A 12,596-nucleotide genomic window follows, 5' to 3' on the forward strand; every position below is an offset into this window, starting at 1 on the left:
TTAAAGCATCTTTTATACAGGGACTGTTACATACCGCTATTTTAATTTTACCGATATTTTCCTTAAAATATCGATTCACGTATCGATATCACTCGAAAATATTTTTAAAAATAAATAAATAAATATTTGTATCGATTCCTAAGAAACTGTTAAAAATATATATTTACCAGTTTACGAATCATAATGTGATTCACAATATGAATCATAATACGAATCATAACATGAATCACAATACTAATCATAATATGAATCATGTTTTTAAATCGCAAAATGCAACTCTGCTTTCGTTGCATGCATGTCTAGTAATTCGTACTAATTTGACATAATTATTTAGATAGACAATTCATTTGCTAGTTAATTGAGAGGAATTGCTAAATGTGACCATTTTAGCCCCGCAGAGTTTAGTGAATTATCACTATAATATGGCAGAGAACACTTAATCATGTCAATTGTCAGCTTAATATTTAAAACAAAAAGAACTAAAGGCTCCCTCAGACAGGCGCGATATATCGCGCGTTCCTTGCACACAGCCGCGATTTTATCGACCGATATTTCTTACGAGAGAGCGCCGCGCCGCGACCTATGCTGCCAACTCTTCAAAAAATTTTCTCCTAAAGCGTCTTTAAAGAGGGACTGTATAACGGTATTTTAATTTTACCGATATTTTCCATAAAATATCGATTCACGTATCGATATCACTCGAAAATATTGATATTTCAAATTGATATTAAGTCCAGCGTACTTGTTTATTGGAGGTCAGTGTTTAAAACCCACTAAATTTCGTTTCACTTTTCAGAAAACTTCAAATTCAAATTCAAAGCCTTTAATCAGACAAGTCATTACAATAATTCCTTTAAGCATTAGAATATTTTTTTCAAAATAAAATGTCAATTACATACTAGATAAATTACAATATTGTCAATTACACATTTTCATTTATAACAGCTTACTTATAATAATTAATACATCATTTTTATATTTTTTGCAATTAAATTTAAACTAATTTTGTATAAGTATATAATAATTAAATTTTCTTTTCAATATTATTCAAATATATTAGTCAATTTTTAATTATTGTCTTTAATTTAATTTTCCTCCTCATCTGTCCACCTCTTAGCAAAGGCCTCCTCTAATCTTTTCCAGTTTTTCCTGTCTTGTGCTACCCTCCACGTTCGAAATCGAAAATATTGATATTTCAAATTGATATTAAGTCCAGCGTACTTGTTTATTGGAGGTCAGTGTTTAAAACCCACTAAATTTCGAAGAAAACTTACCAAAATATAAATCATTTGGGGTACGTTCCATAAAATGACCATAAAAGATGGGTCCAAGTGTTTGCTTCATCGGGAAGGAGAGTGCCGCTTGGCAGTCTCGTGTTATTATTCGAAAGGGGTCAGGAGACGTTTTTCCGGAATTTGGGGAATAATGGATTTTATAATATACTTGAACTTATGATGATACCACTTCTTACAGAAAGATGTTGGGCAAGCGTTAGCGCGATGTAAGAGACGCACGGCGCCATCTATTATGCATTTTTGGAACTAACTTAATTTGAACAAATTTTCGTATTTTCAACCCCTTACAACCCTTTTTTCCAGTAAAAAAGTAGCCTATGTCCCTTCTCAGGCTATAGACTATCTGTATACAAAATTTCATTACAATCGGTTCGGTAGTTTTGGCGTGAAAGCGAGACAGACAGACAGAGATACTTTCGCATTCATAATATTATAGTATAGACTTAACTTAGAATTCTAGTAAATAAGGAGGCGAACGAGCAAACAGGTCACCTGATGGAAAGCAACTTCCGTCGCCCATGGACACTCGCAGCATTAGAAGAGTTGCAGGTGCGTTGCCGGCCTTTTAAGAGGGAGGGTAATAGGGGAGGCTAGGGAAGGGAAGGGAAAAGGAGAGAGGGGATTGGGCCTCCAGTATACTCACTCACCTGGCGTAAACCAGCGCAAGCGCTGTTTCACGCCGGTTTTCTGTGTGAACGTGGTATTTATCCGGTCGAGCCGACCCATTCGTGCCGAAGCATGGCTTTCCCGCGTATGTAAAAACTGGTGCTCGGAAGTCGGAAGTTGGGCTGCGAGTGAGATTTGATGCACGACGCATACCGCATACCAGATACCAGAAAATATTGTTATATTTACCGGTATTTTTATAACAATATTTTTTGGTTATGTTACTAGATATCGATAAAAAAAATACCGTTATCTGGCGTGTATCTGGCTACCATTATGAAAATACCGGTACGTAACGATATTTTTGCGGGTATTCGATAACGTTATGAAGCCCTGATTGAGATAGACCATAAAGTTAATATACCTTTTATGAGATAGACTCAATCAAGTCTCACCGTGACTATAAAGTGAGCACTTGTGTAATGAGTAATGACTAAAGCCACCAATCCACCGCAGTCCGCAGCGCACGGAGAGACTACAAGGCAAGCTTCGCTTTATAAGAAAATATATATTGTAACTGTGTCCACTGCAACCCACGGACACGCTACGCACGAATTGACTCACGTAGCTTGCTCGAATATGGTGCACGCGTAGCTCAACGCCGCGCTGGCCACGCTACGCATGCTGTGCACGGGATACACGGAAGCGTGTACAGTTCGACAGACGACAATGCTTTATTTGAACGTGACGAAAAAAGGAACTAAACGCTTCTATCATAGTAAAACGTCATTTTTGACATGTGTTTGACAGTTCTCCTTTACCAGCAGCGCTTCTGTCAATGTCACCCACGTTCAAATAAAGCCTCGTCGAACTGTACATAGTATTCAAAATACATGCAGCCGAACGTATTACCTCCTCCTTTTTGGAAGTCGGTCAAAAACTGTGCTGCGCTACAGTTGTACATAGTCGTGGCCGTGTGCATAGCGTGTGCTGCAGTGGAAACGTTGACACTTGACCCACCGCCCACAGCACGTTGTAAAACTAACAACTCCGTGCGCCGCGTGGCCGTGCACAGGGTACGCCGCTGTGGAATGACGGCTTAATGAGTAGTGACTAGTCACCACCATTGATGGTGACCACATGTAGTGACTAGTAGTGACTACTGACACAGAATATATATTAGTAGTACCAACTACTGACTAGTGACTAGTGACTGAGTACTTAGAAAAAAAAGTAATGTCAAAACAAATCTCAAATCTGCCGCCCGTGTGAACATTTGATTGCCGCCCAGAAAGTTATTATTTCAAAATAAATACCTACAAAAGATATAACACATAAACAAATTTCGATTAATTCAGACTTCAGAGACGTGCTAATAATTGGTATACCAAGTGTTAACAAGGTAAGCAAAGCATAAATTTCGGTAGGGATTTAAAAATATATTTATAACGATCACCTCAGTAATATTTTTAAGAAACAGTACCTAATATAATTATCCTTAAGATTTATGAAATTTCTAAGCCCCACATACTTACTTCAATTGTTTTCTACGTGTTGATGCTGAATCCCCACATTTATCTTTATTTTCTTTAATCTAACGTTATTATTAGCAAATGTAATAAAATGATGTCATGTCACCCTTCTACCTTTTCAATTGTTATCAAAAATATGTGTATAGTTGTAATATAATCAGTAATTACTTTTAACAAGTAGATCAAGATGTTGCTTGCAGCTTTGTTCATGCAGAAATTTGTTTTTTGAGTGTAAACCATATATTATATATATTTACCCGAATAACAATAATCTTATTATGTTTTTCCCAAAAGCCAACTTATTTTCATACAAAATTGCATCCATATCATTTCAGCACTTGAATCCTAGCCTATCAAAGCATTTTCTCAGCATATTGTAATTTTTCAAGGTCTTATCAAAATGGAGGCATGGGAAAATATATTAGAACACTTTCAACCTTTCTCTGACTCTAAAGAGTGTTTGCGGATATTAAAGGTTGCTGAATTCACCCTGGATAAAGATTTAGCTAGATTTGAACAAGGTAATATTATATTTAATATTTTATTACTTGCCTTATGCAGGTTCTTCTCGGTGGGTTAGTTCCCGAACTGGTGGTAGGCATAAGGCAACATGTACAATCTGAAAAATGAAAACACTCAACTGAAGCAATTATTATTATTTTGAATCGCCTTTTTTTTGCAGACTATGTTTTTAAAACTTTGTTTAAAGAACCAATCTTGCTTATTAAGCTATTAAAAGAGAAAAATTCTGATCCATCCTGGAGTAAAGTAATCTCTGATTGGTTGAAACTATTGGCTAATGTGGTTACTAAGTGTAACCTGGATGATGTGTACTTGAAAATGTTGTCTGAAGTAAGTTTTTATTATTTTAGTAGTTTAAGAAATGTTTAAATAATGTTTTGAGATAAGTAATATTAAATTGAATGTATAAAGAATTATTGAGAAAAAAAAATGTTTCTATGAAAATGTTCCTTTTGTTAATTATTTTAAAACACTATTAATGCTACGAAAAAATATTATTTTATGCTGCATAAGCAGTTGACATAAGTACATTTTGTATTGTTACTTCAAGTCAAGCAAATATCCCAAATAACATTGACTTAACATAAGCCAACCAAATAATGTAGGTTTTCATCTGCATATTAATTATTTCTTTAGCTCTGCACTCTACCATATGATGCACACACTAACCAACAGGCATTGAACTGCTTGACCTCAATAGTAAAACATTCAAACTATGGTGTGGACAATATCACTAAACACTTATATGCTCTAGAACTTGGGACGTCGTGTAAAGCGCAGCTTGCTGTACTTGTAGGTCTGTATTAGCAATATAATTAAACTAAAACTTATCTATACTACGTGATTTTGATACATATAACAAAACGGTTATCTATAAAATTTACAAGTTTAAAAAAAAATGGAAATCATTTGGCATTACCAGTTACCACTATTTTTGAAATAATTATACATGATGTTATGATTCTAGGCACAATATGTAAACATCATCCAGAAAGAGTAGCAGATAACATAAATACAATATGGAGAGTGTTCCTCAATTTGTTTGATATTGAAAAATATTCTGTGAGTATAAAGCCGATCGCACATTTGTCAGCATAGTACACGAAATGCGATGCGTACATTGCTGAAGAATTTGGGTTCTTGCATTTTAGCCTTTTTTATCATTCTGAAAAAATCTTTTAAAATTGGGTTTCAGACACCAGTTATTAAGGCAGTGCTCCAAAGCATTGAAAATATGTTGGAACATTTTGGCACTGAGCTACCTATTATAGAATTGAACATATTTTACGAAAAGCTGATTCAGTGTTTCGATATAGAACGATGTGCTGATGGTAAGTGTGTTTTATGTAATTTGATTGAAAAAATAATTCAGACAAAACATCCACAGACGCACGCACACACTATGCATGCACACGCGCTCTCACACACACATGCACTCACTCACACACGTACGCATGCAGACACACGCACGTACGTACGCACGCATACTCACACGCACGCACGCATACACACACGCACGCACACAAACACGCACGCACGCACACAAACACGCATAATTAGGTACGCACACACGCCCGCTTAAAAATACAAGCTAAATTGCTGTTTACGTTTGTAGTTTGCGTGTCGATACTGGGCAAATATGCAAGTCTGTTCCGAGAGCGACTAAACGATCACAGAGTCCACGCCCAACTGTGGTCAAGAATTGACAATTTCACGGCGTGGGACACGCTCAAAGTCGTATACCGAAATATGGAGATAAAGAAACCTGAGGTATATTATTACTAGTGTACTAGGTGTAAACTATACCCCCATGCTATTTGCCAATGCAGGAGCAATGTTCGTTTAAACTTTATCGGCCCCGAAACTACTATTAGTTTACTTAATAAAAACACTTATTAGCTTCCACACTGTTTTTTGTGTCGGTAAACGATTTCATTGAAACCAAGCCAGCTATGCAGCAACGATTTTTGTAGAGCTCAAGTCTTGCTTTACTTTTATAATCCATGCTATAACTCTGTTGGTCATTTGACCATCCGATCCGACCAATGAAGCCCACTGACGTCATTTCAGAATATATTATCTTGTCGTTCCCGAAACTTTGATAGCGCGATGCAGGATTGTCAGGCTAATAGGCATGATGACTATTTTTTTTTCTTATCGGTAATTGAAAGACACTTAAAAAATAGAAACATGACAATTCAAATATCTCATAAAAAGACCTGCCCAAAATGCTCCATACAAAGTGCTACGAAAGTATGACGTCAGTCATTCGTAGTTTGTACGCATCGGGAGACAACTTTGTACGCATCGGGAGACAACTTTGTTCGACAGGTATATTAAATATTGCGTTTATGAAAGTTGTTTCATAACAAAAGTTGCTTTTAATTGCATATGTTATCGAATTGTAAACAAATATTAAGAAATTTAATTGAAAAAAAATTCGACTTGAATATCCAACTTTGAAGGCGCATAACAAAAAAAAATACAAATGCTATCAAGCTGAACTTTTAGGAACACTTATTTTTTCCGTGTTTTTTTTATTTTATTAACAAAATTCGCTAATCTTTGACCTTGTCATCATCCCTATTGTGGGTACCGCCACACCAGCTTAAACTAATATCATACCGATGATCCATAATAAACTCATTATAGTAATCAAAAAAAATGTTATATATTTTTTTTATAAAATTCTAGGAAACAATAAAACAGGTGAAGTTTTACGCGTCATCAGACAACATGAAACAGAAGTTGACAGCGCTCTCTTTACTACAAACTCTGCAAGATCGAGAACTGCACGAAGGTCTAGAAGTAGGAGAATACTTGGACGTAGCGGTGCTCGAGTTCAGAATGCGCAATGGCACTCTTACTCACGACTGCTGTGACGCTGTAAGTATTTTGTGAACGAAGATATTCCGTTTTTGTTATGTTATATCCAATATGAAAAGTTTCACAAATGATGTAGCTACCGTACCCGTAGGTGTTAGCCTACCTCACTAAACCAAAACTATCCTATGTCTTTTCCTAGGCCGGTATAAATAGTCAGTACTTAAGATGCGACCCGGTCTCAAGACGCGGTTCGGCTCTGTGATTGGTCCAAATTTTGACAGCCAACCAATCACAGAGCCTGAACCGTGTCTTGAGACCGAGATGCATCTTGAGTACTGACTATTTATACCGGCCCTAGAACTCAAAGTATTTCCATACCTAATAAATTCCGTTTTGTATACAAGTGAAGATAAGAGGTGATAGACATACTTTTGCATTCATAATATGTAATTGTTAATATGGATAAACTTTTTAATAATTACATGTACATAATAAATTAACTCTAAAAGATGATACAAAACTAAGTAATAATACTTTAGGCTGTATATGGGTCCTTTACATAGAGTTCTCTGTGAAAGTAGCAGCGCTGAAAGAGTAACTTTACCTTCGTATAGGAAAATTCATGATACTCGGGCGCTTGCCCATACAAATCTCGAAAAAAACATTGCTCTTTCAGCGCTGCTACTAACACAGTGAACATATTGTACGGGACAGATACACACCCTTAAAGCATTATCACTAAGCCCAGGCGCGCACTAGCAGCCAGGTCGCGGCGGCATTCGAAAGTATGGTGTGGCTGCTGGCCGTCGTGCGGCCAGGTGCGCGTGGTCTATGGCGGTTTCATACTAAGGTATCTATCTCGATGGCCGTCGCGACCTGCCCCCTTAGCAGATATCTCACTCTCGAGCGTAGTGATATTGTCGATATCGATATATATCTCTTTTTCGCTAACATGCATACGTCGAGACTCGAGAGATAAATAAAAACTCGTATAGTTTAGTATATAGACAAAAATAGCACATATAAAAAAAAAAACAAAATTATCTCTAATTTTGACGACAGACGTACGAGAAAAAATGTATGTCATGTTAGGGTCAATAGGATGGAAGAGATAAACCAGTTAACATCGAGAAAACGTGTAGAGTGAGATATCTCGTTGGCGTATGCTAGCACGGCTGGCCGCTGCGCATGGGCGTGTATAAGAGGGGTGTCCTGGGGGTCCGGACCCCCCCCCCATTACTATCCATCTTACTTGTCTAATTTCGACAATAATATATTATGTACCTCGCCGATTAAAATCGGCTGCCGCCCGTGCCGCTGCGGTTTGGTAGCTAGTGCCCGCCCGGGCTAAATTTTGTTACACCTTGTATAATAGCGTAATTCGGCGAAGCCGGTGTGGGAGTTATTATTAATGTTTTGTAGATATCGTGGTGTATAGAATCGCACGCGTACCACAGCGAGCGGCTCGCGCGCGTGGCGCTGGTGACGTATGACGTCATACCTGTCGGGAGGAAGCGACAGGTTGTACAGAGCATACTTCAGTGCGCGCCGCATATGAGACAGGTAAACAGTCGCTTACGGTCAGAAATGGATTCCTAGGCAGTTGAACTATGTCGTTTGGTAGGCTTATGTCAATTCAATGTTAGCTGCGAATTGTGATCGGTTGGAGGGGTTTGAATGCGACCAAATTACTAATAGGTCCGCCATCTGCATAGGAAATAGGAATCAACTTCTCTGATAGTAAAATCTTCTACAAAATCGATAATTAAAGTAATTTTGTCGTCAGGATATCATCGAGTTTCTGCTATCGGAGACTTGTAACAACCCCGAAAAGTTCACGCCGGTTTGGGACGACATTTTGAACAAGGATGCGACTGAACTCCGTTCTAACTTTCACGTACAAGCATTTATGGTCGGTGTTGTGAAAGCCATAGGTGTGATGCTGGAGAAAATTGAAAATTGGACGGACGTAAGTGACATTTAAATAGTAAGTTTTATATACATATAATTATAGACAACGCAAAACTTTAAGGGCACATGCTCAATTGAAAGTTGATACATGCGACTTTTTGCTCAATTTTAATTGCACAATTGACAATTTATAAAACAGATTATTATGCAAATATTCGGTATTATATACTTAAGACGTTCCCGGTTTTTCTGGGAATAAAAATCTCCATTGATTTGCCCATGATTTCTTAATAATTATGGTAATAGATATATAGAAGCTATTGCATAGTTTCTATCGCGGACTTTGAGTGCGGCGAATCAATCAAGAAATCCCGTAACGAAAATAAACCTAACACGTCGTCGTCTAACGTCGTTTTCGTTTGGCAGACTTCAGTGTTGGTGTGCGTGTCTAGACGTATGCGTGTAGACAAGATGCAATAGCTTTACCGCGACAGTCCCCGAGTGCCACACTTTATTTTTAACGGGCGTTGGCCCACCACACATTCCCATCACTGTCGCCAGGCTCGACAGCGGTATCCAACCACGAAAACTCTTCGATATGATATCAGGGAGCCTGAAGGACATACTAAAACTGTCTTGGCAACGAAATTAATCAGAAGAAAGTAGGAGGATTAAGAAGAATTCCAATTGAGTGCCACGGCCACATAATAAAAACTAAGGAAGAGTAACTCCGTCAAAAAATGCAGTGACCCGAAAACATGCACATTTCATGCATGTATTCGGTACACAATTTTGTTTATTTATAGAAGTGACTATTAATGTCAACGGCTTTATTTCGTAAATTTGAATGTTATAGTTTGTACGTTCTAAGATGATATGGGTGACAGTTTTTATGTTCCTTGCTACGGTTTTTTTTTACAAGAAAACAAAAAAAATCAAAATGTAATAAATTATATTCCATCTACAAAAACAAATGTTTCCTATAATTGTAAATGAATAAAAATGAAAAGATGCTAAATGCTAACTTATTAATAAAAATTATAAATATTAACTGTGAAATAGGCTACGAATAATAAAAACTAAGGAAACGTAATTCCCATACTTCAACCGTTTTAAATTTGGCTCCTTTTCGAACACTAAAATATGACAATTCAGATTTTCGCCAAGGTCGTATCATAATATTGCGCGCAGGACGACAGCCTGCGCGGTTATTGTCATTGTCATAGTTATGAAAAATATTTGAGAATATTTGTCAAAAGCGGATAGTATTATGCAGTATACACCAAGCACATCTACTATCACGAAGAAACGAGCACATCATTATTATTTTAAAATCAAACATTTTCCTCTGATCCTTAAGACAACGATAATAATAATATACATGTAATAATTATGAACAAACCTTGTACGACTCGGGCGAATCTAAAATTGTCCGAGCATCTGGAGAAGACGTTTTCAGATTACAAAAATCTATGTGCTAAATTATTATAGAATTGAAATTAAAAACTTACGTAAATTTTGTACTTATAACTCACAATTAATATATTATAATATTTTAAAAACAGTTAGCAGTTTTTTATTTTTGTTCATTTACAATATTAAAGGAAATAAGTACTTATTTGTTTTTGTCGATTGAACGTAATTTACTACATTATGTTTTTTTTTGTTTTGTTGTAAAAAAATTCGTAGCAAGAAATATGAGAATACCCATATAATCTTATAACTCATTTAGTATAATGTCAGCCAGGCCCTAAAATTTCGTTTATGATTAAATTGTTACATCTTGCGTAACACTGTCCATGGCGACTTTGTAAAAATTTTGTAATTAAATTATTTTTGAATTATTGCACTTTTAGAATAACATGTTTAATTTAATAAGACAAACACAAAGAGACCAGCTTAATTTTACGCAAATACCGTAGCATCCAACTTAAATAAACCATCTTTTTTGGGTCGACAAAAATACAAGAAATTTAAGCATAATTTTAAACAATTCACTTACAGATGAAAGGTTATTCCTGCATTAAAAGTCGTATCTGTATGACTTCTACACCATTTCACAGGGCATTTAGGCATTTTAACAACAAAAATATTGTAAAAAGCTACGTAAAAAGTAAGTAAACAAACCTATGTAAACAAATTGTAAAATGAATTTGACAAAATTGTCATGTCAACCTGGTTGAATGTCACCTGAGTATATATACACGAATAATGTGTACCGAACACATGCATAAATATGCATGTATTCGGGTCACATTTTGTAGCCTTTTGGTGCACTTTTTTTGACGGAGTTACTATTCCTTAGTTTTTATTATTCGTAGGAAATAGGAGTATAAAATTATTGTTACGAAAACATTTGAAAAATGTCATATGCATGAAACGGAACTTATGTCAATAGAGAATGACTCTGTTGAATCGAAATCAAATCGATAAAAAAGGGCGGCCATCTTAAATCGCCGGCACCACTGAAATGTCAGAACGAAATCGATAATTTCGATTGCAATTCCTTTATGAAGTGATTCGATATTTTAAACTATCGATTAATTTTTGTTAGGTAACTTCCCTAATATTGTCAATTATAATGTGTCACGCATATCATCATAAAACGCACAAACTATAGTGTTTCGTAGCTATTGTCTTATTTTAGTGTGCACAAAGGAAACTTTAAAACGGTTGAAGTATGGGAGTCACGTTTCCTTAGATTTTATTATTCATAGTTTATAATTATATGGCTTGTTCATAGCCGCTCCCCGAGCACATCTCGCTGCTGCGTTTAACCTGGTCTGTGCTGAGGGCGGAGCCCCGGGGCGGAGGGCGGAGTTTCGGCAGGGTGCTGCGGCGCTGCGCCCGCGCACAGTGCGAGGCGGTGCCCGCGGCGCTGCTAGCTATGTACGCCGAGAGGGACCCATTAGTAGGTTTTGAACACTTTTATTGTGAATGAGGGACGGACAAACCGTAGGGTCTATCGTGTCAAACTGCTGTCATATGTCACGATATAGCTGTCATATGACTGTGAGTCCTGAGACGGCATTTGATACGAGAGACCGTCCCTCTGGTGGCAACGATATTTCGGAAACCGTCATTGCAATGTACTGTGTATGTCCTTTATAGGCATAATGTTTTTTATTGTTGTATCGGCAAATTCATGACGTTGTTGGGACATTTCTCATAGAAATATAGTGCTCGTGCGTGCGTGCTTGCGTGCGTGCGTGCGTGCGTGCGTGCGTGCGTGCGTGCGTGCGTGTGTGTGTGTGTGTGTGTGTGTGCGTGCGTGTGTGTGTGTGTGTGTGCGCGAGCTATGTATTAGTATGTTATGTTACAATTTGTATAGTGTGTAATACCATGTAATTTCTCAGGACATCAGCGTGGATCGCTTCACGAGCGATGCAGCGCTGATCAACTGCTGGATATCGCTAATGCAAGTCTGGGACATTGAAATATTTGACACGCACGATATATTAAAATATTTACAGGTGACAACTGTTTATTTTAATCTTTTCATAACTAGATTACACCCGCAACGGACGCTAAAATTCGTTTATCGTGCGGGCGAACCGTACGTTTTTCCGGATAAAAGTTTTATGCGTCCTTTCCCGGAACTCAAAGTGTCTCGATACCAAATTTCAGCAAAATCGGTTCAATGGTTTAAGCGTGAAGAGGTAACAGGACTGTATAATAGTAATGCCTCCCACACCGGTTTTGGTGACGGACACTTTGATTAAAACCTGGCCAGTTGCATGCAATTCTTAAAGTGCCTGAGTGTGTAAGTGGTACACAGAAACAAGCTCTTTATTAATTCACTCTTATAACCTAGTAGAATGGATCAAGCGCAGGTCCGACTTTTTTTACATTCAACTTTAAACATCTAAACCACTGGACTGGAGAATGTATTCTAATTTTGAAT

The 12,596-nt window shown here is 37.1% G+C and overlaps 1 protein-coding gene across 2 annotated transcripts in view; it reads left to right on the top strand.

The window, feature by feature from the left end:
• Nucleotides 1-3,182: 3,182 nt before the first annotated feature.
• LOC121725568 overlaps nt 3,183-12,596 on the top strand; it is a 56,248-nt gene continuing 46,834 nt past the window's right edge. The window contains exons 1-12 of one of the 2 annotated variants that reach the window (XM_042112582.1): nt 3,183-3,303; nt 3,823-3,954; nt 4,116-4,285; nt 4,592-4,751; nt 4,923-5,017; nt 5,151-5,286; nt 5,571-5,725; nt 6,650-6,841; nt 8,204-8,344; nt 8,568-8,750; nt 11,436-11,603; nt 12,049-12,165. In XM_042112582.1, the coding sequence (XP_041968516.1) occupies nt 3,834-3,954; nt 4,116-4,285; nt 4,592-4,751; nt 4,923-5,017; nt 5,151-5,286; nt 5,571-5,725; nt 6,650-6,841; nt 8,204-8,344; nt 8,568-8,750; nt 11,436-11,603; nt 12,049-12,165 (1,638 nt within the window). In that variant the 5' untranslated portion in view covers nt 3,183-3,303; nt 3,823-3,833. Of the gene's footprint in view, nt 3,304-3,797; nt 3,955-4,115; nt 4,286-4,591; nt 4,752-4,922; nt 5,018-5,150; nt 5,287-5,570; nt 5,726-6,649; nt 6,842-8,203; nt 8,345-8,567; nt 8,751-11,435; nt 11,604-12,048; nt 12,166-12,596 lie in introns of those variants that run through there. The other variant, XM_042112583.1, reaches the window with a different exon arrangement.

This window comes from Aricia agestis, chromosome 3 (genome assembly GCF_905147365.1).
Source record: "Aricia agestis chromosome 3, ilAriAges1.1, whole genome shotgun sequence".
Taxonomy (NCBI): Eukaryota; Metazoa; Arthropoda; class Insecta; order Lepidoptera; family Lycaenidae; genus Aricia; species Aricia agestis.